The sequence below is a fragment of the Acomys russatus genome, chromosome 21 (assembly GCF_903995435.1).
Source record: "Acomys russatus chromosome 21, mAcoRus1.1, whole genome shotgun sequence".
Taxonomy (NCBI): domain Eukaryota; kingdom Metazoa; phylum Chordata; class Mammalia; order Rodentia; family Muridae; genus Acomys; species Acomys russatus.
In genome coordinates this window covers 30,030,768-30,053,857 of record NC_067157.1, presented here as the reverse complement: position 1 = coordinate 30,053,857, position 23,090 = coordinate 30,030,768, and the positions used below count along the sequence as shown (strand labels likewise).

At 42.7% G+C, this 23,090-nt stretch overlaps 1 protein-coding gene across 1 annotated transcript in view; it reads left to right on the top strand.

Annotated features, from left to right (window-relative positions):
• The window catches only part of Moxd1 (monooxygenase DBH like 1), a 74,813-nt gene extending 60,917 nt beyond the window's left edge, over window positions 1-13,896 (top strand). Inside the window, exons 8-12 of the mRNA XM_051164297.1 lie at window positions 801-992; window positions 3,415-3,474; window positions 5,931-6,073; window positions 12,253-12,421; window positions 13,528-13,896. Of these exons, the coding sequence (XP_051020254.1) occupies window positions 801-992; window positions 3,415-3,474; window positions 5,931-6,073; window positions 12,253-12,421; window positions 13,528-13,692 (729 nt within the window). The 3' untranslated portion in view covers window positions 13,693-13,896. The remainder of the gene's footprint in view (window positions 1-800; window positions 993-3,414; window positions 3,475-5,930; window positions 6,074-12,252; window positions 12,422-13,527) is intronic.
• Window positions 13,897-23,090: the final 9,194 nt, after the last annotated feature.

The window sequence follows — 23,090 nt, the reverse complement described above, 5'->3', positions numbered from 1 at the left end:
AGGCAGAGTGACCCAGGAGGTGTTTTCTTCCTTCCTTGACCACGTCAGTTCCTACTTCCTTTGGGCATTTTTAATGATTTTTCCTTATTTCTGTAGTTCCTCCTCCCTTTGTTCATTGTTTTATGTTTAATTCCCGTACTTTCCGTTATTCCCTTTTGGTTTTTCTCCTTTTCTCTGCCTTATAGTTGTCTTATTTTAATAGGAATAAGCGATGTGAAATACGCACAAGGAATCTGTAAACTGCAGGCTTCTCATGACTACCCCTTTAACAGCTTTTCTCTTGAACCAAAGTGTTCCCATATGGATGGTATTATTTATGAAATATGGGTTCTGTGACCGTTCCCTGGTGAAGTGGAAAGAACATCTTCCACTGAGTCATTTAGACCCTGATTCAAATGACCATGCCAACGCAGATCAACTGCAGAGCCAGGGTTGCTTTCCACTGGAAAGATGTCTTCTTTCATCTGGGAAAGTAGGAACAGGTTCTCCTTTTGAGAGTTTGTCCTTTCCGGTTATTGACCCGCGACTGTACCCCGTCCTCTGGGAGCACTGTCTGTCTTTCCATCTCCCAAAGGAAGAGAAGAGAAAGTTCAGTTCAGTGTGGCCCTTACCTGTCCCTTCTTTTTCCCAGCAAATGCTGATCCCAAAGAGAACAGTCAACAATCCAGATTCAAAGTGTTTGGCAGCTCAGGCTTTCCCTTAAATTGCTTCATCTCCTTTGTCAGTTGTACCTCAAGTATGCCTGAACTGCCTGAGCATGCCCTTGCTGGGCTAATAGAACCCTCCTCGCTGTCCTGCAGGCCCTGGGAGCAGAGAAGCCAAGTGGAATCCACGTGTTTGCGGTTCTCCTTCACGCTCACCTGGCGGGCAGAGGCATCCGGCTGCGTCATTTTCGCAAGGGGGAGGAAATGCAATCCCTGGCTTACGACGATGACTTCGACTTCAATTTCCAGGAGTTCCAGTATCTGAAGGAAGAACAAACAATCTTGCCGGTACGCCTGCGCACTGAGCCAGAGCCTGCGCGTGAGGTTTAGCTCCTAAGATGCAGTAAGGGATCCTGCCAGCCAAGAGAATTGCTCATCATTGCGCTCAGAGTCTCAAAGCCACCCACTGTGGGTGTTGCACACATAGAGTTCGGAATGTGTTTGATCTGTTTCCCAAACTAGAAACTCACTTTTCTTACCATTCCCAAGGGCAATGCAAGTTCCTGATTAAAGAAAGAAAGGGAGAGAAAACAAAACAATTGAAGGGCTCAGATTCAGATCACTGACTAGTGAGTGATCCTTTGGGTTGCAATTTTGCCTGTCAGGGTATGTCATCTTGAAGAGGGGACACATTTTATTAGTTTTGTTTGAGAGCAAAATGAACCTAGGACAATTCTTCCGCTGGAAGAACAGGGCTGGAGAAATGGCTCCGTCGGTATGAGTGCTTGCTGTGCAAATTCTCAGCAGCCTCATAGAAACTGGACATAGCCTACATGCCTATGACCTGCATGCTGGGGGACAGAGATGGAAGGATACCATGCAGTATATGTGTATGTGTACACACACACACACACACACACACACACACACACACACACACCGTAAGAAAATGTATCAGACAGTTAATTATTCTTTGTTTTGTGAACCAGTTTGTAGCAGGGGTAGAAGAAGAGAATTGCATGTCTTACAACAGTGAAATCTTTCATTTTTCCTTAATTTTATGATGCATAGTCTCCCTTCTACGCCCATCGGGCTTAGCACTCATACAATTTCTTATCCTTAAATAGACTATTAAAAGTCAAGGGGAGGGGAATAATGGGAAAATGGGGGGGGGGGAATGGGAGGATACAAGGGATGGGATAAACATTGAGATGTAACAAGAATAAATTAATAAAAAAATATATCAAGAAAAAAAAAAAAGAAAGAAGTCACAAACAGACTGATGAACTGATTTTATGTCTTATAAAGCCAAAGAGAAAGAGTGAGCAAGTATTTGTGTAGTTAATCTCTTTGAAAGCTCATGTAGATATTAAATTTTTTCTAAGGAAAAAAAAAAGTTAGATGGGGCTGGAGAGATGGCTCAGTGGTTAAGAGCACTGACTGCTCTTCCAGAGGTCGTGAGTTCAATTCCCAGCAACCACATGGTGGCTCCCAACCATCTACAGTGTAATCTGATGCTCTTTTCTGGCCTGTGAGTGTATATGCAGGCAGAGCACTGTATACATAATAAATAAATAAGTCTTAAAAAAATAAAAATTAGATGTTTATACATTTGTGAAGTGACCGTGGCAGACACACAAGTTTTCTCTAGGTGAATGAGGCTTGCAGTAGAGTTTCCAGGAGGAGTGAACTGTCAAGGTGAAGACAAAATGTTGGCAGTAACTAACGAAGAGAAAGGGACCTGTCTCTTTTCAATGATCATACTTTGCTCACAGTTCTGATTCATTCTTCCTCTTAGACGTTTTTATACTCCTTGACAGACATAAGATGCTTTGAGAAAGAGTAATTTGATGTGATTCTATACCTTCTCTCACTGTGTTGGTCTCACGGCTGGCTGTTGCAGTGCATCACTTTCTAACAAGTGTGTGTGTGTGTGTGTGTGTGTGTGTGTGTGTGAGTGTGTGTGTGTGTGTGTGTATGCACGTGTACACATGTGCTCTGATCAGGGAATAGGCAAACTGAGGAAAACCCAGGGGCCAATGCCAGAGATGCCTGCCTCCTCCAGCCGATAAGTAGTTGGTCCATGCACTTAATAGTGTGCTTCTTTTTCTCCTTCTATCATGTAGGCCAGAGGGGTCAAACTCAGGCTGTCATGTTTGATAGCAAAAACTTTTATCCACTGAACCAACCACCTCACTGGCCCTTTAAATGTGCCCTCAAAAGTTATATTCTTATACAATTCACGAAACGACACCAGCAGAAGTATCTTATCTATGTGGTGGAAAGCTATAAAAATATCATTTTTCATGTGTGTTGTAATGTTCAAAAAGTTGGAAAGCACCAACACAATAAATTACTATAATTTCTAAGGAAATAAGAACATAACTGAGGTGCTTTAAGGGTGACAATGGCTGCATAAGCAAACAGTAGGATCCTAATTAATAGTTCACTAAATAGTTTATCTCTACTAAAGACTGAAAATTAATTATCTCATCAGATGTCCCCATAACAGCTGTGCGAAGTAAGTGCTCTCTTTACTCACTATGCTGCGATGAACACTGTCCAGCTAGAGTGTTGTAGAGTCCGGCCTGAACTTGGAGAGCCCTCTTGTTTGCTTTCTTTCTCATTACGGTAACAAACTAAAGTTTAAGGCAAATCAAAGCCTTCTGAGTCAAGCTTCATGATGCGTTCCCGCAGGCAGTAAATACAGACTGTTGGTCTAAGGATGCACTAGGTAGCCCTAACCTGGAGGTTCTTGCTTTTGCCACAGGGAGATAGCCTGGTTACGGAATGCCGCTACAACACCAAGGACAGAGCTGGGATGACTTGGGTAAGAGAATGTTTTTCTTTGAGTTCATTGAATAAGAGGAAGAAATAGCCTTGTGTTGTAAAGAAGAAAAAAGCAAAAAGCTCATTCTTATCTTGAAACAAAACTCTGAAATAGTTCAGCGTGAAGCATCGTAAAGGGCGCTATGGCAGTGTTTATGGGACTGCAGTGGTGTAATTTATTGGCGCTTTGGGAAAGCTACCCTTTCTTATCTTTTACTTTGTCCTCACCAAATAGACGAGGCATTAACTCATCCTTACGTTACTTGGGTCTACTTGGCTGTTTACTTAGATAAATCCAGACTTCAAAAGGCAGAGTGAAGGACATGAACTCAGGAGCTTCTGACCCGAAGAGAATTCTGGTCCCAACAGATTTATTGGGGACTTCTGTCAAACTTTCAAGAAATAGATGTTTCCTGCCTTGTTCAGTCTCTTCCAGGAAGACAAGTGGAGGTCATCTCCCACCAGGTTGTTTTATGAAGAGAACACAATCTCCACTCTAAAGCTACATACAAAGCTATGAACCAGGCCAATAAACATCTTTGGGAAAATACTGACGGGCTGCATCCTACTTTACATATAAGTGTACTGTTATAATCAGGTTGGGTTTAGGTAAAGAATATGAAGTCGAATTAAATCAGAAAATATATAATTACATGAAGATAATCCCATTGAGCCCACTGCTGTGCACAACTAGATACACAGCAGCACACACATACACACATGCACAAAACAACAACAACAACAACAAAGCAATACAACAGGAAAAGGGAAAACTAAGTAAAAGGAAGAAATCTCCCACTTATGGTGGTCTATATATTTATGTGACTCCAATAAAAGAAATTTAGAGAAATGTCACGATTTGGAGTTGGTTACTTACTTCATAATTAATGCTAAGTAATAAGCCTTTGCCTAGTCATCACTAAGATTTCCTAGTCATCACTAAGATTTCCTCCTTTCTTCATATTTGCAAACATGTTTGCTATTTTAGTTTTTACATGCAACAAAAGTATACTCGCAAGAATAGGAAAGACTGCTAGAGTCAGGCAGGAAGTGAGCTAAGTCAAATCTTATTTTAAAGCTAGGGAAACTAAACCTGGGTGGTTTGGGTACACAGCTAGATTCCCTGCAACAAATCTACAAATCCTACATCTGGAGATTAGTGAGAATTGTCAGGGTATTCAGATACGTGAGGCACTGTGAGTTTTGCTTTGTTTGTTTGTTTGTTTTTGTTGTTGTTTGTTTTTTATTTAAGGGTGCTGGCATGACTGACTGCCCATACTAGGAAAACTGCATATGTCTTTTAATACGTTTTACCTCTTCGTTACTTAGATTATTGTTTCAGTCAGTTTTTAAGTTCATTCATTCTTCCCCAGGTCATAGCAAATGTACTGGTGAGATCTTCGTGTGGATGTCTTACTCCACTTAGCACTTTCAGCATTTAACATCCCATTTGTCTGGGTTTTTCTCTGTCTAGAGCTGCTTCTTATTTCTTCCTTTATTTCTATCATATTTGTCTTTAATTACTTGACGTTTGCAGCCTTTGCTAAACCTTAACATCTGCATCGTCCTGCAATCTCTGTGACTAATCACTTCTTTTTCTTGAGTTAAAAAAAAAAAAAATCACACTTCACTGTTTCTTTAATAGTTTTTGGTTGAAAGCTGGCCAGTGGAAGATGTTGAAGCAACTCTAGACTCTGCAGAGGGTTGAAGTTTTGATTAAAATGTGGTGGAATGTCACCTACTTCTATGTAAAATGTGCTGCCTGCTGCCACCGTGACATGTAGCTGCTGATATTTACATATAAAGATAATATCATAGAAAATTCAGTTCAGCTAAGAAAACACTCCACCGTGCATGGGAGGTGGAGGCCAGAGGATAAAGAATTCAAAAATGACGTGGTCTTTACAAGACCCTCTCTCTCCCTCATAACCCTGAATAATTTCATCAACGTGATTTGCAAAGACAAACGTCACCAGGACCCTCCAAAATGTCTACTGTGGCCTGAGTTTATAACAGAACTATCAAGGACTTTAATAGGCTGTCTAAGAGAGGCGCCTTTTCAAGAGACAGAAATAAATTTAACTTTTAATGTTGCAATATTTTTTCAAAGTTAAGAGTCCTTTAAATTAATACATTTCAAGCCAGCTATTTAGGGGGTAGAGGCAAGAAGGATTTTGAGTTCAAGGCCAACCTGAGTAACTTAGTGAGACCCGGTATTAACTTTTTAAAAAGAAGCTTGGTCAAGCGCTTGGTAGCAGTGCTTTGTGTGGCAACTCTGAGGCCAGGATTTGACCCTCAGTACCACAACAAAATACCGATAATAAGCTGTCTGTTACTTACAAGTGATAAAGATCGAACGCCTTTCAGAGCTGGGGGGAACGGCAGGATCCTGTTGCCTTTGTGTTCTGTGTGTGAGAGCTGAGAGAACTTTGCAAATCAAACATCTTCGTTTTTCAGGGAGGACTAAGCACCAGGAACGAAATGTGTCTCTCGTACCTTCTTTATTACCCAAGGATCAACCTGACGCGGTGCGCCAGCATCCCGGACATCATGGAACAGCTGCAGTTCATCGGCGTGAAGGAGATCTACAGACCCGTCACGTGAGTGGTCGTGGATTTCAGGCTCCCGGAAGCGGGTCTCATCTTCAGACTGAGACAGTCGTCATGTTATGGGTTACTGTGTGTGCTGCTCTTTCCTGATTGCTTGGAACTTGGGCGGCAGAGGAATCTTGGTTGCTTTGTCCAAGGTCTTCCAAAACACCCTTGGGATCAACAATCGCTAGGAAGACCAATAGAGCTCAGCCGCTAGCTGTTCTTCTGGGTAAAGTTAATACAAGGAAAAGATACAAAGGAAGATGAGCAAAGGAAAAGGCAACAGGCAGAGCACCCAAGCTCCCAGAGGGCTCTCTAGGTAACCAGACTGAATACACAGCCAACTGGAATGAAGTTCCTGCAGGGAGGTCTCCTACAAAAGCTCTGTAGAGTGGCTATGCCCCCAGGTTTTTACTGGGGATGCTCCAATGGTGCTCCGCCTAATGCATGCCCTGTTTGCAGACTTGAGGATGGGAAGCAAGCATTCTGCACAAAGAACATTGACTAGTGCCTGGGCAGGCAAAGCCTTCTAACCATTTAGAGAAAGTTTTATATCAGTCTAGGAAATTGCTAACTATTTAAGTTCCTAGCCAACAGCCAAAAGCGAACCTTGTAGTCAGGATTTTTTTTTTTTTTTTCTGTAGGTAGGGCCTTCCTGCATGACTTGGGTTGGCTTCAAATTCGTGATCCTCCTGCCTCTGCCTCCGGGTGCTAGTATTTCAGTTGTGTGCCTCCATGTGTGGGTAAGAAGAAAGTGATTGGGAAGGCAGCGGTTTCAAGCCTGCTCTGTCAACACTGTGTGACTCCATATCATAGGAACCAGTGTGATCAAATACAGAGCTTGTTCTTTTCCTCTTAAGGTTATCTCCTAGGGTTTGAGGGGATAGAATAGACACGTGGATGGACATTACATTTGAAATAGTAGTTCAGACCTCTCTGGGAAGGTAATACTTGAGCAGGGACCTACAGGTTGAGGAATCAGCAGCAAGAAGACAGGAAAGATATTGTGTGCAGAGAAAAAAGAGCAATGTGTGTGTGTGTGAGTGTGTGTATGTGTGTGTACATGTGTGTGTGTGTATGGGTATGTGTGAGTGTGTGTGAGTGTATGTGCGTGTGTGAGTGTATGAGTGTGTGAGTGTGAGTGTGTGAGTGTGTGACTGTGTATGCACGTGTATAAGTGTGTATGTGTGTGAATATGTGTGAGTGTGTAAGTGTATGTGAGTGTGTGTGTATGAGTGTGTGTATGTGCATGTGTAACTATGTGAGTGTGTGTGTGTGTGTGTGTGTGTGTGTCTGTGTGTCTGTGTGTCTGTGTGATGTACCTTCTGGGTTTGAGCATGAGGGTGCCTTTGACTAGGACAAAGTGAAGTCTGGCAGAGTCTGTATGAAGAGGCGGGGTCAGAAGTAGTCTGGGCCACAGAGACCATTATATATTAGTACAAAAAAGAAGCCTCCATGGCATGTAGAAGCAGAAACCATTTGGCTAGGCCAGCAGTGGCTCTGGAGCTTCCTAATGCTGCGACTCTTTAATGCAGCTCCTCGCGATGTGGTACTGCCCAACCATCAAGTTATCTCATTGCTACATCGTGACTGTAATTTTGTTACTCCTGTGGATTGTAATGTAAGCATGTGATATGCAGGATGTCTGATATGCAACCCACACTGGGCTAGGGTGACGGGAAAGGACTGCAAGAGGATAAGATGGGGAAAATAAAAGTAGGTCAGGAATTCACTGTGATTGTCCATTGAGAGCCAAGAGCGCCCTGGGCCAGGATGGCGGCACTAGTTTTGATAAGACATGTCCCTCTGAAAGTAGCCCCTTCACAGCCTATTTGCTGAGGACATCTGAGGGTGGAGAGAGAGGAGGAAGGGATCATTGAGTAGTCTGGGGACAGAGGCATGACATCATGCCGGAGGATGTGCTACAGGAGACGCTGAGTGGGAGTTTGTGGTCTATTGTGTTTTATTTCTTCCAAGCTCATATATATATATATATAGTTTTTCTGTATAAAAGATTTATTTTTATTATTTCAGTTAATCAAGTTGGCTCATTACTCAGCCATGTACCCAGTTACCCCTAATGCAGACTTAAAGAGCTCGCTGTCTGCTATCTCCCATGCAGTAGTCTTCTTTGTAACATGCAGTGCCTCAGACTCCCTTAACTCTGATTTTTGTCTCTTGACTTCACTGAGATTGTCATTTTATTACTTGGAAGTTCTCCTTTTTGTACTGCGATCCAAGGAGTGCTCACAGGCAGAGCTCTGGCGTGAACACGGTGTTCAAATGTGACATGTGTTCATTTCCTTCAGGGTCATAGTTTTCTCATGCCTGTTTTCCAGTCTACTAACCCAGACACTCTGTACAGCTCTGTTTGTGAGTACTGGCCCTTTTCACATTAAGCTGGCGTCAGTTATTCCACGTGGCTGAGAGTGAAAGTCCATTAATGAGCATTTTGTTGGCTTTACTAATTTTTGACCATATGTTTGTTTGTGTGGCGGAGGGGAAGTCTGTAGGGCTATTCACTCAGCTGTATGGACGGGGCATCTCTCCTTGGCTGGGATCCCCCACTTTCCTTTCCCCTTCCCCACACCTCTTCCTGCTCCCAAGAGTGACTCTAGCAGCAACTCTAGCAGTCAGACCTTTGAAACAGCAGTGTGGTTCCAGGTGGATAAGAAGCCTAACAATTTACACATACAGATTGTTTTCTTCCACCTGGTTTTACACTATAGGCATGTCTAAAGTCATTAAATCTTAAGTGCTTCACTGAATTAACTGAATTTACAAATAAAATGACTCACTTTTTTCCAGAGAAAATTAACATATACTGTATATCATTGTGTGATGCCGTACATTTTGCTGTGTTGTAACAAAAGTATATCTCAGGGTTTAAATTTAGTTTTACAAAAGAAAATGATCTATCTGAATTAAAATATAGTTTTAACACAATTTGTCAAAATCAACTACAGTGACTATTGATATTATCTTTTTATTTATATGTGTGTCTGGATAGACACAGCCAGTACCCAGGTGTGTGTAAATGTAGCATTTTAGTTTCTGTAACATTCTAATTCTTCTAACTGGACCCTACCTCAGTAACAGCAGGGGTACTTGTTACATTTGTTTGTTTCTGTTTTCAAGACAGAGTTTCTCTGTATATCCCTGGATTGCTCTGTAGAGCAGGCTGGCCTCAAACTCACAGAGATCTGCCTGCCTCTGCCTCAGGGGTGCTGGGATGACAGGTGTGAGACGCCAAGCCTGACCAGCACATGTTACTTTAAGGTCGACTGTTTCTGCTGGAAAGCTTAGTCTTCTTCGAACAAATAATTAGCATCTTTGCTTTTGCAAGGCTTCTCTCCTTCTCTCCTCTTAGTTCTCCAGGAAATAATTTGAGCTGTGGTCTTAGGAACCTGGAAAGGTTAAAGAAGGGACAAAAAGGACATTTATTACTGCAGGTGGGACGAGACAAAGTATGGTGCAGAGAGGCTCAGATAGAGAGAGACTGGTGCAGCCTTTTCGGTTCCTAGCCCTCATCCTCAAGCATCGTCTCTAATATGGACCATTCAGTTTGCTCTTGCCTCCCTGTCTGTCCTTCCAACTCATGTAGTTACAGCTTTCAAGGTTTTTTTTTTTACCCTGTGAAATTTCCATAAATACTAATTTACTGGCTTATTATAGAATCAAAGCTTTTAGAGTCACCTCTGCAGAATGCTTACAGTGTTCGCTTTGGGCAGCCAAAGCTACACAAAAGTCACATTTACCACCACATTAATCACATTAAAAGTTTAGGCGCCCCCTTGTGGTGTTTCCTGGGATTGCAGGAAGATACTTGCCATCCTACCCCTGCACCTCCTGCATTTCCATTTACAATGTTTATTTTTCTTTTTTTTCAGTACAGAAACCTTGTCTCTTTAAAAGCAAATGGTATTTTAACTTAAAATATAAATTTACCTTACAAATCTAGCAGCAAATTTTAAATGGAAGAATATGCAAGTTTAATAGGCTTCTTCCCAGTCAAGGCGTGCTCTACAGCAATTCTGGATTATATCCGTATGTTACCACAGTTTGGCTAAAAAATGCCATAGGCTTTAGGAAACTGCATGAAACATTCAATGTAGTGTGATGCAGATTGCTCCTAAGTCATAGTGCTTAATGTGAAAGGCTGTGTGAAATAGTGCTTTTAAGACTCCACAAAGATATATTGACTTTAACTAGAGGGCCAGGAAGCAGCCTGAGGGCTGGAGGATGTAAGTCCACTCAGATAGTACCTGCTTTTCTCATTCGTGGTGATACAGGGATTACACCTGTAATCCTAGCACTTGGGGGGCCGAGGCAGGCGGATCTCTGTGAGTTCGAGGTCAGCCTGGTCTACAAAGTAAGTCCAGGCTGGCCAAGGCTACACAGAGAAACCCTGTCTCAAAAAGACAAAACACAGCAAACAAAACATAAAAAAGATATTTAAAAAAATACAAAAATTCCAATCTTGACACAAAAATGTTACTTTTATAACCCTTCCTCTCAGATTAATGGATTTTGTCTATCTTGTTTAAGAAGATGACATCAGTGGAACCTGAGTGGGCTGTTTAGGTTCAACAGAAAGGGGTGACGAGCAAGTAACAGAGTGTCAGGACCCAGTATTTAGACTGCGCATTCAACGTCTAGGCATGATTGTCTGCATTCACTGGCAACCACCAAAGCATCCGTCTGGCTGTCACTGAGTCGGGCACCTATTGATCGCGCATGCTAATCCCATGTAACAGCTGTGAATTAGTCAACGTCAAGTTTTGGATGCATCAGTAGTTACACGTCTTTGTTTTAGAAATCACTAATACACAGCATGGGAAGACAGCGTCTCATGGGCAGCCCTTCAAGCTGGCTGAGGCCCTTTTGTGTTTCCTCCTCTTTCTTTGACATTTCAAATTGCGTTGTTTTTCTCTTGAGGGTGCCCATGAAAACAGAGTATATTGGGTGTAAAGTATAATTTTCTCAGTAAAAAAAATTTTTTTTTTGAGACAGGGTCATGTGTAGCCCAGGCTAGTGGCGAAGGTGGGCTGTGAGCATTTTATGCGTCTGCCTGTCTCTTGGGCGCTGGGGCCATAGGCAGAGGTCTCCGTGTAAACTTTAGGCCACTGATTCAGAACTAAATCTTTAGACTTCATTCTCTCAAGCAACCACAGCAGGACAGCTGCTGGGGCAGCCTTTCCACTGGACACTCTAAACTTTCCGCCTGACAAGGTGACTTCCAAGAACTTACTCTTCTTCATTGTGTCACTGATAGCAGCATCCGGCTCAGACATGAATCCTCACTAGTTAGGGTATAAAGTTAGCTGGAATTCTCAAACCCTGGGTAAGCTTTCTGAAGAAAGGTAATTTGCCTAAAAGATAATAACCACTTGTAGGGCTGATTCCCCTGGTTCTCAGGCCCTGACAGAGGGCCACAGCCCTGCACAGCACTAAGTGGATTTAGAGAGTTATAAAACAAAAACAAAAACAGAAAGAAAAAGACAGGAAGTTGGGAGGGAGGGTGTTGGGGGGATGGGCTGAAATGGGATACATATAATCATATTTTGTGGTATATGTGTATGAATTTCTCAAGTATAAGGAGAATTTGAACAAAGAGAATCACTCTGACAACAAAGCAGAACAAAACAGGCCATGTAGCAACAAAATTTGATTGGTATGTGGAACTGAAGTAAAAGGTACTATGATCTCACCTCAAGCAATAGAAAAACCAATACCCACTTGCGTCTAAATTAGATGCATAGTTCTTTTACAGGCCTCCTTATCTGTTCCCTGGAGAGATTGTTCAGCAGTTAAGAGCACTTATTCTTGCAGAGAACCCAGGTTCACTTCTCAGCCCCCAAATGGCAGCTCACCACGACCCGTAATTCTCCAGTTCTACGGAACCTGACTCTTCCTTCCAACCTCCCTTGACACTCAGCATGCATGTGGCTCACACACATATATGCAGCCAAAACACTCACACACATAAAACAAATAAATGTAAAAGGAAAAAAGACTCTCTATTTGGAGTGGATTTCTAGTAACACATGTGTCCCTGAATGTTTTATACAGGGTTATTATTGCATGTAAAAAGGAGCATGTACGAAGTCTATGTTACCACGATGACAGTTACAGGGAGTGCACTGTAATGTGAAATACTGAATGTAATTGTGATTACTTAATTTCAGGACATGGCCCTTCATTATCAAAAGCCCTAAGCAGTACAGAAACCTTTCTTTCATGGATGCGATGAACAAATTTAAATGGACCAAAAAAGAAGGGCTGTCCTTCAATAAGCTCGTCCTTAGCCTGCCCGTGAATGTGAGATGTTCCAAGACAGACAACGCAGAGTGGTCGGTAAGTGCAGCTTGTCATCATCTGGGAACCTAGTTGTCACGGTTACCTTAATCACACAGAAGAAAAAACCTAAGCTCCAGGCAGTCGTCTGTACAGCAGTGTTCCAGGTGTCCTTTGACATTTGTTTATGGATTTGTTCATTGGTCACTTGGGATTGTGGACAATCCCTAATTCCTGAAAACTCCCTTTGAAGAGAGGATTTTTTTTTCTGAAGCTACAGTTGTGGTGAAGTGGTACTTCATGGAGCAGCAGCCTTAGAGACCGTGGGCACCTGCTTGTAGCCCTTTCTGAGGCCTGCCTTGTCCTGTCACTCCACTCCCTCCCTTCCAGGGCTAGAGTTTCTGCCTCATCCGATGCTCAGTCTCTTCCACCCTAGTCCCTGGTCTCCAGCAGAAGTGGAGGTGCCTAGGCAGGCGTCTCAGTTGCTGCGTTATTGCAGTGATAAGACACTGTGAGCACGGCAATTTATAGAGCAGTGGTTCTCAACCTGTGGGTGGAGATCCCTTTTGATATCCTGCATATCAGACACTGACATTACAATTTGTAACAATATCAAAATTATAGTTATGAAGTAGCAACAAAATAATTTTAAGGTTGGGGGGAGTCAACACAGCATGAGGAACTGCATTAAAGGGTTGCAGCACCAGGAAGGTTGGGAACCCCGATGTAGAAGAGTTTATTGGGGGCTTACAGTTTCTGAAGGGGGGACTCCATGACCATCATGGTGGGGAATCTGGCAGCAGGCATGCGCGGTATGGTGCTGGAGCAGTAGCTGAGAGCTCACATTCTTAACCAAGTAGGAGCAGGAAAGGGGAGAGAGAGAGAGAGAGAGAGAGAGAGAGAGAGAGAGAGAGAGAGAGAGAGAGAGAGAGAGAGAGAGAGAGAGAGAGAACATACTAATGAGACCTCAAAGCCCACTCCCAGTGACACATATACTCCAGCAAAGCCACGCCTTCTAAACCTTCCTAAACAGTTCCGCCAGCTGGGGACCACATGGTCAGGTGTAGGAGCTCTGGAGGCTGTGCTCACTCAGGCCGCTGGAGGGAGCTAGGCCACAGCTCTGCTCTTATGCAGCTGCTCCCAAGATCTGCCTCTTTCTTTTTCAGATTCAAGGGATGACCGCCTTACCTCCGGATATCAAGCGGCCTTATAAAGCGGAAGCTCTGGTGTGCAGGACATCTGCTTCCTCTCCTCTGCATGGCATCTTCTCTCCCAGGTTGCTCATGTGCTCTCTGCTTCTTGGAATTATGTTGAGCACCCAGGGCTCGTGACTCCTGTGCATGGTGATGCTACAGTCTGGGATCCAAGACTGTCCCTTTAAAGTCAAATTAAAGACCCTGTTCATGTTGGGCCTGAAGAGATGGGTCTGAAGAGCCTGGGAACGAAGTCTGCACACTCCTTCCATGTTCCTTTCCAGTCCACCTGAGCGATGCCACTGACTTCCGCTTCTCAGTTTCCTCACAGAAGCCAATGTTCCCTGCATATGATTAGTAGACCAAAACGGGCCTGACTTGACCGCTTTGAAAGTGCGGCAAGTCAAGTGTAAAGAAAAGAATCTTTAAATTTTGTTCCCCTACATTCCATGTTATTTCAACACCCACTGTTCAACCTGGCCCCCACCCTTCGTTTCACAAAGAAGCTTAGCAGCAGCAAAGGAATTACTCTCCACTCCAGGAGAGTAGCCTCTGTGTAGCCTTGGCTGCCCTGGACTCACTTTGTAGGCCAAGCTGGCCTCGAACTCACATCGATCTACCTGCCTCTGCCTCCCGACTGCTGGGATTAAAGATGTGCACCACCATCCCCAGCAATCCCATTTTATTTGACATCTCCAAGTCCCCGTGTTTTCTATGACTTACTCGTGGTCCTCCGACCTCAGCGCTCCTCTGGGCCCCCTCTTTCACTTCCTCGCTTGTCTGGTCTGCTGATACCCAAGCCTACATCAAAATATTTCCTCACTCTCTGTCACTCTCGTAAAAGAGATTTGGGTATGGGTAGAGATGGCGGTGGTTGATTGTAGTCTAAGAACAAAATACAGACAGGGGCAAACCTTCCTGTAAAGGGTCCTAGAGGAAGTGAGGGTCCAAAGCAGAGTGGACAGTGTGAGCAGACAGGAAGCCATGGGGCCTGTGAGTTCCTCACCACTGGGTACTTCACACTGGTTCAATCTGCAACATATTTCCTATGATAGATTTATTTTTATATTAGTTAATAATAAACAACATAAAATTGCCACCAACTGAAGATCTTCTTATTCTTTTGGCTCCTTTTGTATTATCTAGTTAGATCTTGTTTTATGTCCTGTCTTCATCTGTTAAGCTGACTGTTTGGATCATATTAATAAACTTAATGGGATTAAGGTTTTGTATAGTGTCTTATGTGGTCCATGGGAGAATCAAGTGATTGTGTATTGAAGTCAATATCAGCGGAGAAACTGTGTTTTTTCCACTCTAAGCTCTTTCTGTCTTACAATAAACTATCTTGTCATTTAAATAAATACTGTGTTTTGGAGTGTTTACCTCTTTTTTTCTTATTATTTTTTTACATATACATTTATATTACACATATTTACAGTAAACTACATACAAGAAGAACCATGAAACAATCAGGAATTACATAAATGTTACATGCATAGTGTTCTGGCTATTTCTATTTGACAACCTTGACAAAAACATCTTTCCTATCTTGGCACATCTAACATTCTGAATGTAAATCAATATCTATCATATCTCATCATTATCAACTTAAAACATCTATCTAGACCTAAAAACATCTTAACCCCTAAACAACTAAGCTTTATTTTAAAAGTAAACCCTCTGGTCTTCAACCTCATCAAAGACTTGAGAAGGAATAAAATTAATTATCTGAGTAGACATGAAGTGCAGGTTAGCAGCTTCCAAAATGAGAAGATGACAGAGGGAGTTTGCTGCCTGAACAGTCACCCTAAACTCTCTATAATGTTGGAGCATCATCTTCAGCCTTCTGGCCCAGCATATCTGACAGACATGTTTGTGAGGCAGGAAGTACTGAGGATTTGCTTACCCTGTTGTGACAGCGTTTAGCCGTCAGCTCTGCCTGCATCCAAACTTGCCCTTTTTTTTTAGGCAGAATTCTGTCTGTGGCAGAAATGGAGACATTTTCCCCAGTGGTTTGTTTACCACATTTGAAGCCATCTCCATAAGGAGGTTCTTGGATGCTCATCATCCTCTTTGAGATAGGCTGAGTGTTGCCAGGAGTCTTGTTGTCAAAGATTATTTAAAATAATTTTTAAAATCTTTAAAGGTCATATTCTGTTATTCTCTGGGCATTTTGAAGACCTTATTTTAACTTACCATTCTATAGAATCATATCTATCTGTGACACCTAGGATGTATATTCTTGTGATAAAAATAGATTAGTAATTGACACAGCAATGATTTGATCAACTAACAATTAACTTTTATTACTTAATTATCCTAAACAGCCTGCACTCGCAGTTTCAAAGTATTGAAAGTAAACATTGTATTATAATTGAGTTGTATGGGTACAATGCCTCATAATAGAATGTGTGTGTGTGTGCGTGTGTGCGCGTGTGCGTGTGTGTGTGTGCGCGTGTGTGTGTGCGCGTGTGTGTGTATGTGTGCGTGTGTGTGTGCGTGTGTGCGTGTGTGTGTGTATGTGTGCGTGTGTGTGTGTGTGTGTGTGTGTGTGTGTGTGTGCGTGTGTATATAATTTTATGTCACTTGACACAAGCTTAACTCATCTAAGAGGAGGGAACCTCAAATAAGAAAATGCCTGCACTAGATCCGGCTTCTGGAAAGCCAGTAGGTCATTTTCTTAATTAGTGATTAATGGAGGAGGAACTAGGCCACTGTAGGTGGGGCCATCCCTGGGCTGGGGTCCTAGCTTCTATAAGACAGCAAGCTGAGCAAGCTATGGAGAGAAAGGCAGTAAGCAGCACCCTCCATGGCCTCTGGGACAGATTCTGCCTCCAGGTTCCAGCCCTGCTTGGGTTCCTGTCCTGACTTCCTCCAATGTAGGACTATGATGTGGAAGTGTAAGCCAAATAACCCATTTCCGCCCCAACGTGCTGGTTAGCCATGCTATTTCCTGGCAGCAACAGAACCCTAACTAAAACAAAAGGTGTCTTCTTTGAAAAAAACATTCTGTTTTCAAAATGAGAGTGTGGAGAGACAGAGGGGAGGAGAGGCGCTGGAGGGATAGAGAGAGGGAGAGAGAAGAAGAGAGGGAGGAAGGGGGAGAAAGCACGCGGCGGGGGGGGGGGGGCTGGGGTTGAGAGACAGAGACAGAGACAGAGAGACCCCCCCACACACACTGGCTCTTTGCTGCAACCAACTGTAATTGAGGAACAGGCTCCATCTTGTGGCAGGGATGAAAAATGACGATGTGGACCAATTGTCACATTTGTGTTCTTGCTTTTAGAACTCCTGAGCTGGCTCAAAATGGGTTCTCCATTTTCATATCTATCCCAGTACAAAGAGAGGTGAAAGAGGTTTCTTTGGCAACACCTGAAGTCTTCCTGAATGATCCAGGACGGCTTTAAGCTAGCTAGAAGTTAGGGTCCTTTAGACTGAGCACAGTGCCCTCTTGTGGCAGATATATTACATTGCCACAAGAAAGACAATTGCGTGGAATTAATAAGGACTTTAGGGTACAGAGAGGAAAGGAGCAAGAATTTCTGGAGTGTGTGATTGAAAAACAGGGCCATTGCAGATAATTTACTGTACATCTTTATAACATAATAAAGCATTTTGGAAGTTTCACTATAAATTAAAATTCAATATGATCAGCTGCCCCCAAATTTCTCTCTCTCTCTCTCTCTCTCTCTCTCTCTCTCTCTCTCTCTCTCCCTTCTCTCTCTCAGCTACTTTCTCTATCTGTCTATCTATCCACCTATTTATATGTCTATCTGCCTGTCTACCTGTCTGCCTACTCAGCTATCGATATTATTTCATCAGTCTCTCTGGCAATGTAACCAAGGCTGACCTTGGTCCTCTGTCTCCAACCCTCGGCAATATGCCTATAGGTATAGACCACCATGCATGGTCTAACTGAAAATTTATACTTCCTGTTAGTATTTTGTAAATTTATCCCATTATATGCTTTTGAAAATAAAATTTGTGCAAACTTGTAGTGGCTAGTTTTATGCCCCTCAACACAAGCTAAACCCATCTAAGAGGAGGGAACCTCAAATAAGAAAATGCCTCCATTAGATCTGGCTTCTGGAAAGCAGGTAGGTAATTTTCTTAATTAGTGATTAATGGAGGGTGGCCCAGCACATTGTGGGTGTTGCCATCCCTGCGCTGGTGTCCTGGGTTCTGTATGAAAGCAGGCTGAGCAAGCTATGGGGAGCAAGCCAGTGAGCAGCACCCTCCATAGCCTCTGCATCAGCTCCTGCCTCCAGGTTCCTGCCCTGTTTGAGTTCCTGTCCTGACTTCCTCCAATGATGGACTATGATCTGGAAGTGTAAGTCAAATAAACCCTTTTCTTCCCTAATTGGTTTTTGGCCATGGTATTTTCTGGCAGCAACAAAAACCCTATGTAAGACAAAAAGCATTTTCTTTGAAAAAACATTCTGCTTTCAAAATGAGAGACAGAGGAGAGAGGGAGAGAGAGAGAGAGAGAGAGAGAGAGAGAGAGAGAGAGAGAGAGAGAGAGAGAGAGAGAGAGAGAGAGAGAGAGAGAGAGAGAGAGAGTCCGCTCAGTGACTCTATGCTGCAGTGTAACTGGAACTGAGGAACCGGTTTGATTGTGTGGCAGGGAAGAAAAAACTACTATGTTGACCAATTGATACATTTGTGTTCTTGCTTTTATAAGTCCTGAGATAGCTCAAAATGGGTTTTCCAGTTTCATATCTATCCCAGTACAAAGACAGGTTCAAGAGGTTTCTTTTGCAACTCCTGAAGTTTCCCAGAATGATTCAGAATTCAGGTTCCTTATGCCTGAGAAGTGAGCACAGTGCCCTCTTGTGGCAGATGTATTACATTGCCACAAGAAAGACTAGTGGCTGGAATCAATAAGAATTGTAGGGTATAGAGAGGGAAGGAGCAAGACTTTCTGGTGTGCTATTGAAAAATAGACTGATTACAGATAATTTACTGTACATATTTATAACATAAGAAACCATTTGGGAGGTTTCACTATAAATTGAAATTCAGTATGATCAGCTGCCTCTCTCTCTCTCTCTCTCTCTCTCTCTCTCTCTCTCTCTCTAATCTATCATCAATCATATACCTGCCTATGAAACTATCTACCCATCTATCATCATTCTATCTATCTATCTATCTATCTATCTATCTATCTATCTATCTATCTATCTATCTATCTGTCTGTCTACCCATTTACCATCTATCTATATTATTTAATCGGTCAAACCGGCAATGTAACCAAGGCTGACCTTCGTCCTCTGTCTCCAACCCTTGGTAAGATGCCTATAGGTATACACCACCATGCATGGTCTAACTGAAATTTATAGTTCCTGCTAGTCTTTTATACAACAAACAATAAATTTATCCCATTATATGCTTTTGAAAAGAAAATTTGTGCAAACCTGTAGTGACTAGTTTTATGCCACTTGACACAGGCTTGACTCATCTAAGAGGAGGGAACCTCAAATAAGAAAATGCCTCCACTAGATCTGGCTTCTGGAAAGCCAGTAGGTCATTTTCTTAATTAGTGACTAATGGAGGAGGAACCAGGTCACTGTAGGTGGGGCCATCCCTGGGCTGGGGTCCTGGGTTCTATAAGACAGCAAGCTGAACAAGCTATGGAGAGAAAGGCAGTAGGCAGCACCCTCCACAGCCTCTGGGACACATTCTGCCTCCAGGTTCCAGCCCTGCTTGAGTTCCTGTCCTGAGTTCCTTAGATGACGCATAGCAATGCCAAGTCTAAGCCGAATAACCCTATCTTCCAACTTGCTTCTTGGTCATGGTGTTTTGTCACAGCAGTAGAAACCCCGTGACACAAACATTGGCTTTGAACCTATGTTTCCTTCGAGTGTCTTTGGGACATTAATGAAATCACTTCAAAATAATGACATTGTAAGTGGCTATACAAGAAGCAGACATTAACAAACCCCTCAAAGGTATTATCCGTTCACACTTGTGACATATGCTGTTAAGTACAATTCTTCTGTCTTTTTTTTTTTTTTTTTTGCCAGGCTAAGTTTTATTTTTCATTAAGTGGAGTTATGAGAATAAACAAGAAATACTGCTAACATAAAGTACAACGGACCCTTCTGCTCAGGAATGAAGAAGAACTCCAAGGAGAAACCAAATCAAGTCACAAGTAATAACTAGATTTTTCTTTTGGCTAAAGTAACAACACAAATATTTCTTAGTATTGATGCTCTGTTCTTGGGACTGAGGCGAAGCCTAGAGAAAGAACTCTTGGATATGTTATTGGAGCAGTGATTACCCCACAGTGGAGAAGAAAGATCTTTTGTTGCTGCTGCTGCTGCTGCTGCTGCTGCTGCCACTGCTGCTGCTGCTGCCGCTGCTGCTGCTGCTGCTGCTGTTTATCAGATAAACTACTCGGGTTCCTCAATGAGAACCTCACAGTATAATCTTAGTAGGATTTTGCGATGAAGTTGTAATGTGAGGATACTCCATTATGTTGCACCATTCCCCTCCACATTACTCAAAGTATTTTATGAACAGTAACTAAGTTATTTAATAATTGACAGAAATTCAGTCATCATCTCTTGGACAAATTGCCTTATCAAATGTTTTAAAGAAGTCTCTGGCCATTGATGAGATGGACAGCAGCATGAGGACCAGGAAAGCTGATCACTTCCCAGACATGTCTACATCTTCTGAAGAGCAAGAATGAAATATAGCTTCTGTATGAGATAAGATACATCTGAAATCTAATTCTAGACTATGAGGTTTTTTTTTTCTTTCTTTTTTTTTTATTAATTTATTCTTGTTACATCTCAATGTTTATCCCATCCCTTGTATCCTCCCAATTCTTCTGTCTTAACCTGATGCTTCTCAAATATTGGGCTGGAGGAATACTCGTTGGTGACGTCATTTATTAGTTAATAATAGAAACTCCACATTATGTTGTCTGTCTGCTACAATTCACATATGGCCCTTTTATGACATATGAAGGTGAGTTTGTGAAAACCATGTATTTTAAAGGGTGTTTTACATGTATTTTGGGGGAGTCTTGTTAGATTAGAGGAGAAGGCCTCACACTAAGGGGTGGCCTGAGTAATAACGCAACCAAGCCGTGCCTAAATATATATTCCTCAGTCTGATTTTCACAAAGTAGATTTATCTAAAGCTACATGTTAATTTCATTTTTTTCCTCAAAAGAAATGTAATGTCATCGTCAGTTTTCTTGTGTGTGTGTTTTTACCTTTCTAAAGTAAAGAGAGGACAGATGAAGTTTAGTTTGGCATGAGGTTACTTATATAACACGGCCTTCTGAGACCTGCTCATGCCATCTGAATAGTTACAGAATGTGGGACTGCAGGCATCCAGACATGTAAGGCTTCTTCCTTCATGTCAGGACCAAGGTCTCAGCATGAACTGAGTTTCTTTATTGCCAACGGCTGTAGAGGCTGCTCAATGCTCAGCTTCCCGAGGCTGCCTAGGGTGGAGATGTTAGCACTGCAGACTGAGTTTTACAGGATTCCATTCCCTTAAGATTTGGCACCCTCTAGTTCAATCCACTTGTCCACAAATTTTGGGAATTCCCTGTTTTTAATAGCTGAGTAGTATTCCATAGTGGAAATGTACCACAGTTTCTTTATCCATTCTTCTACTGAGGGACACTTAGGCTGTTTCCATGTTCTGGCTATTATGAATAAGGCTGCTATGAACATGGTTGAGCATATGTCCTTGTTGTGTGCTGGAACATCTTCTGGGTATATTCCAAGGAGGGGAATAGCTGGGTCTTGAGGAAGCCCTATTCCCAGTTTTCTGAAATAGCACCAGATAGCTTTCCAAAGTGGTTGTACTAGTTTGCATTCCCACCAGCAATGAAGGAATGTTCCCCTCTCTCCACATCCTCACCAGCATGTGGTGTCATTTGAATTTTTATCTTAGCCATTCTGATGGGTGTAAGATGGAATCTCAGTGTTGTTTTTATTTGCATTTCCCTGATGACTAAGGAGGTTGAGCATTTCTTTAATTGTTTCTCAGCCATTCGATATTTCTCTGTTGAGAGTTCTCTGTTTAGTTCTGAGCCCCATTTCTGGTACCCCATATTTGACCATGTCCCCTCCATGAGGAGGTCTAGTGGCACTCAGAGGAAGGATAGCAGGTTACAAAGAAGAGACTTGATACCCTATGAGCATATACAGGGGGAGGAGGTCCCCCTCAGTCACAGTCATAGGGGAGAGGAGTAAGGGGGAAATGGGAGGGAGGGAGGAATGGGAGGATACAAAGGATGGGATAACCATTGAGATGTAATATGAATAAGTTAATAAAAAAAGAAAAAGAAAAAAAGATTTGGCGCCCTCAACCTGGAACTTTCAGAATGAATGTGGAATTACATTTGTTCATTTTTCACAAGGGGCCTCTACTCTGCAACACGAGGCCAAAAAGAGTGTTTCCTTACATCCTCTCCTTGCGGCTCTGACACGAGGGCTTTCAGACATCAATTGTCCTACACACTCAACTGCCCTTCTGTCTCACTTTCCAGGATCCCTTCCATACTGAGTTTCTGTTGCCCTCTTCTGTATTCAGCATAGTCTTGGGAGGTAGAAAACAGCAGATTAGGGAGGGAGGTGGTTGAAAAAGCTGGCTTCCCAAAATTTAGAATGAGGAAAAAAATCTTAATGAGAAACTATGAGTAATAGCAGATAATGGCATACAACCCATGGCAGGTGTGGATACAAACGAGGGGAGGAGCCTCAGCACTGTAGCTCTTCTCTAAGCCAAGGTGCACCCACCATCCCAAATGTAAACAGTGTACAGTATCAAAGGCTAGGTGGAGGGTTGGAGGTAACGGTAGAGACTGTACCAACGTAATTATCCTAACAAGATGGTGGATCTCGAAGTGTCTTCTCTGCATTAGGCTGCTGTACTGTGAGGCAGTAAGGTCAGCGTTGTGTAGAGAAGAAGAATGTCTGATGTTTAAGAAGATTAAATATCCCCGTGTGTCACTTACAGTTCCTGTTTGTCACTTTACAGCGATAACGTGCTTCCGGAAAATGAGTGACTAGGTTGTTTTATCCTTGTGCGGATGTCAGGGAGCAGATTTAGACTCATCAGCGAATGTGGCCTCTTGGTGCAACTCAGATGCAACAACAAAGTGGGTAACACTGTTGTCAGCTGGCGGTTTGTGATACATTAACTGTAAAATATAGTGAATATGTACATGGGCACACACACGTTTATCGTCATGAGGCAGTGTTATGTATGTACCATACCTCATTGTGTATACTACACTTTCCAGTGATTGGCATCACTAGGACCACACCAGGATCACCACGAACATGTGTGATGTTGCATTACATCATGCATCATGGTGTTGCTTGAAGATGGGCGTGTTTCAGGCCCATTAGAATCTCGGGAGGCCTCCATTGTGTGTCTGGAAGCATTGTGGAACAGGCCTGTGTCTTCACCTAGAGCATAAAAGATACACAGTGAGGGCTGAGACTCAGTTCGTCTGGGTCTTAGCTCCCTATTCTTGTCTCTCTGCTAGGATGTTTGTCCATCTG